Here is a 4189-nt window from a genome sequence, read left to right on the forward strand (position 1 = left end):
ATTTAAAAAAGACGTCAGAGAAGCAGAGGAAGTTACAAAAGCTTGTGGTGGCGAATTTAAAGTTTCCGTGATGTTCAAGAAAGGAAAGTACTACAAATGGGAGGAAAAGTAGATAGCCTATATTGGTGTATTCATCACATGATATTACACAGGAGATATCACAACATATGGTTGTAAATAACCAAGGACATTTTAAATCTGAATGTGTATTTTAGTGTAATCAAGTGTTGCTTTGTATAATAAGAACTGTAGGCACTGTGTATAAATCTCGATATGCATCTGAAAAAAATAGTAATCAACTTGGCAGATATGTTCGTGTGTCACAATATAATTCGTAATATTTTATTTGTTAATGGCACTGTTATTTTTATTAAAGTACGTCAGCAGTTACATGTACTACACAAGTGTCTTAATTCTTTGGAAAACAACTATTTATGTCATTTGGCACAATAATATGAACATTTTCCATTTTGGTAATAAATTAAGTGGCAAGAAAATGTTCATATGTCACACCATATAATATTTCATATTTTTTACATTATTAATTATTCCTTTTCATTAAGATTTTTCTGTTTATATTTTGGAATGCTTACGTTAAAAGACAGTGATGTCTCTTTCATAAGTATTTAATTAAATATCCTGTGACGATCATAGTTACTTCGAAAATGTTATTTGTGTCACTATGGAATGACCCATCAGTATTGATAGTATTGTTACAAATTACAAAACCTGAAACTGTTAGAATGGGATCAGGAGTAGTGACAAAAAAATGTAATGTTGTAGGCCTACATGAACATGACTATTTTAATCCAGTGTCTAATAAGGTGTGAAGGCCTTTTGAGGTAAACAGTATTGAAAATGTGAGGGAAGGGGTAATGGATTAGGCCTGTATACTTTATAATATTATTAACTATATATTGTTAAAGTACCTAGTAAATATCGTAATATGTATATTATATAATACTGTAAACGAGACATCACAGGCTGCAAACTAGATTATTCTTGTGTTTGTATAAGACTACTACTGCTTAGGTTAGGATAGTATTATTTATATATTGTAATCAGGCTATATGCACAAATTTTCCAATATACTACTATCATAACTAAATAGGTAATGTTAACATTAATTTTCATACGCTTTTGTGGTGCAAGTTAAAATAATTCAAAGTAAAGTATAATAAAACTCCGACAACATTATAATCATGAACGTCAAATTCTCTTATTTCATTTATTTTTCAGTCCCTTATTTTCCATTGTTCTTTGGATTTATCATTAATAAAATATCAATTAACGGATAAATTATGTTATACACTCAGTTGATAATATAAATAATATTCACGACAAATATATAAAAACAGAAGAAATAACGAATCATATTATTGCCGCCCGATACGGTACCATTATAACATGGTCTACATATTGCTTTGCCTGGCAGAGATTCTGAATTATATTCAATACAAAGGCGTACTTTATCTTATCTCGTCGCTTCGCCCACGTGACAACTATAAATAGCTGTCTCGTTCCGAACTTGTCTATGTTCCGAACCAAAGACGTTGTAGTTATATATCTAGACACACAATTGGCGCTGGTGTCGTGTACAAATTTGAAACCGCTCGCGCAGGTTCGCGCGACGCCATGTTTGGGGAGCACGAATGATTCTTTCTATAGGCTCCGTGCGTATAGCACTTTGCTGCTACAGGCGGACACTACGAGAACTACTTGTAGGCTTGTCTTCAACAGCTGTGTGTGATCTGTGTTGACAGCCGACTGCTGGAAGATTCGAGTAGGAGTGATTTTATACGCATTTATTTAATCTTTCATAAAGTGTTGCCTTTAGATTGCTATTTTAAAAATGTCAAAGCGGTCCAGCAAAATTATGTGCTGTGTTTTTAGCTGTAATAATAGATACTGTAATACAGAGAAAAATGTGAAGTTTTATAGTTTTCCATCACGACCCCACGAAATGGATTTGAAAAGACGGTGGATAATAGCAGTAAATCGGAAAGAGTGAGTTTAAATTAAGTATTTGGGATTTAAGTATTTTAATTAATACCTATTAAGTTTTTACAGAACTTATCGTAATCGAGGATTTTACAATAAACCTACAGTAACTATTGCATGCAAATAATCACGTTAATGTTATACTTACAAAATAAGCAGCTGTAGGCCATATTTGTAAACACATCATATAGTAGGGCGCATTGTATTCAGTAATTATGGCAAAGTCTTTATGATAGCCTGTATTATATAATTACAGAAATAGGCCTATATGAGAAATACGGAAAAATAGTATCATTACATACACACTTTACAATTACAGAATCATATTATGAATATAGAAGGAATTACAAATACAGAAAAATAATATAAATAAAAGTACATTACAATATTGTAATAGTCCTAAAGATATATCATTACGAAGACATATAACAAAAAATAATTTATACTCATTACAACAGAAATTACAAAACATTTAATAGAAACCAAAGCTACATTTTATGAAATCTATTTGAAGTGATTTTCTAAATATCATCTGCCTCTATAGTTTTGTCAAACATTAAACAATATGTTTACATTAATATGTCACATTTACACGAATTATTTTTATAGGGCAGACGGCACTTTATGGACACCTTCCAAATCATCTAGAATCTGTAGCGAACATTTCATAGGAGGGTGTAAATCTCAAAATCCTGCTAGTCCAGCATATGTTCCAAGCATCTTTCCTGAATGTTACAAAAGGGAGTCAACAGGAACAGACTCTCTCAACAGATTTAAAAGACTGAAGAAAAGAACTGAAATAATTTCACAGCCGGATACATCAGACCCTTTGGAAGATAGTGCGTCTATCCTAGTGACCACCAAAACTGATGCCCAAACTCAGACAGATAGAAATTATGACAAAGAAAGCAATTTTGAATTCAGTTGTATGGCGGATGGAAACAATGTCAGCACACAAGCATGCATATCAGCCTTCCACGCACTGTATGCCAAACCTAAGTGTTCCAGTAAACTGTCTGGGTCTGACTCCCCATATGAAAAAAGAGGATTTTTTGGTTATAGTTCAATTTCTGATGAATCACAATTAAATGTCCTGGCTGGTGTTAACACAGAAATTTTTAATTTATTTTTGAACTTACTGTCAGACAGTACCCAGCGTAAAATTAGTAAAGAAAATAAACTTTTAATATTCTTAATGAAAATGAAGTTAGCCTTGCCATTTGCTGCCCTTGCTGTAATTTTCAATGTTCACCGTAGTACTATTTCTAGAATATTCCAATCTGTTTTACCTACACTTGCACAAGCAACTAAAAACTTTGTTTTCTGGCCTAGCAAAGATACTGTTAATGCAACATTGCCTACTGTGTTTAAAGATAATTATCCGAATTGTAGAGCTATTATTGACTGCACTGAAATTAAAACAGAACAACCTCCTGAAATCAGTCAGCGTGTATATATGTACTCTAACTATAAGTCTGCATATACTGCAAAAGTTCTTATTGGAATTGCGCCTTGTGGTATGGTAACATTTATTTCCAAATGTTATGGAGGTAGAGCCAGTGACAGTTTTATCACAAATGACTGTGGAATTTTGAAACTGATAGAACCAGGAGATCAAATTATGGCAGATAAAGTTTTTCCCGGAATAAAAACTGTATTGGAGGAGAGCAATGCAATTTTGGTAATGCCACCCTTTATGAATGAAGGTCACTTAACACCTGATCAAGTTGATGATACTTATAATATTGCTAGTGTGCGGATCCACGTTGAACGCTGCATTCAAAGAGTGAAAGTGTATAATATACTTCAAAAATGTCCAAGTGAACTATTACATTGTATTGATGACATTGTGCACATGTGTTGTGTTATGACTAATGTACAGCCTCCATTGATTTCTGAAGATCATTGTTAGAACGGTATGCCAGTTCTTTTAAATAGTGTGTGAAGTAAAACTGTTGCAACTTTTCAATACAGCCCTTCAGGAACATATCATTTCTTTGAATTTCTATAAGAATGGAAATATGATTCTCTGTATAAATGAAAAAATCACAGAAATCAACGCCACAACAGTACATCAGCAGTTGACACTGAGTGAAATATGTATGACTTTGTTTTAGTTCCAAATTTCCTCGTGAATTTTTTATAATATAGGATACATTAATGTCCCCAATCTCACCGACAATGGGTT

General features: G+C 32.8%; 1 protein-coding gene across 1 annotated transcript; it reads left to right on the forward strand.

Annotated features, from left to right (window-relative positions):
• The first annotated feature begins 1691 nt into the window (after positions 1 to 1691).
• Positions 1692 to 3913, forward strand: LOC138704245 (uncharacterized). The gene is made up of 2 exons (XM_069832123.1): positions 1692 to 2007; positions 2611 to 3913. The coding sequence occupies exons 1-2, from the start codon at positions 1853 to 1855 to the stop codon at positions 3911 to 3913; spliced, it is 1458 nt and encodes a 485-aa protein (XP_069688224.1). The 5' UTR covers positions 1692 to 1852.
• Positions 3914 to 4189: the final 276 nt, after the last annotated feature.

Source organism: Periplaneta americana, chromosome 8 (assembly GCF_040183065.1).
Source record: "Periplaneta americana isolate PAMFEO1 chromosome 8, P.americana_PAMFEO1_priV1, whole genome shotgun sequence".
NCBI lineage: Eukaryota > Metazoa > Arthropoda > Insecta > Blattodea > Blattidae > Periplaneta > Periplaneta americana.

What these genes read in the sequence shown, in the direction of transcription:
- LOC138704245 (XM_069832123.1), top strand. Translation starts at nt 1,853, where the DNA reads ATGTCAAAGCGGTCCAGCAAAATTATGTGCTGTGTTTTTAGCTGTAAT. An exon ending in ATAGCAGTAAATCGGAAAGA is followed by an intron (nt 2,008 to 2,610) that starts GTGAGTTTAAAT and finishes TTATTTTTATAG; the next exon opens with GGCAGACGGCACTTTATGGA.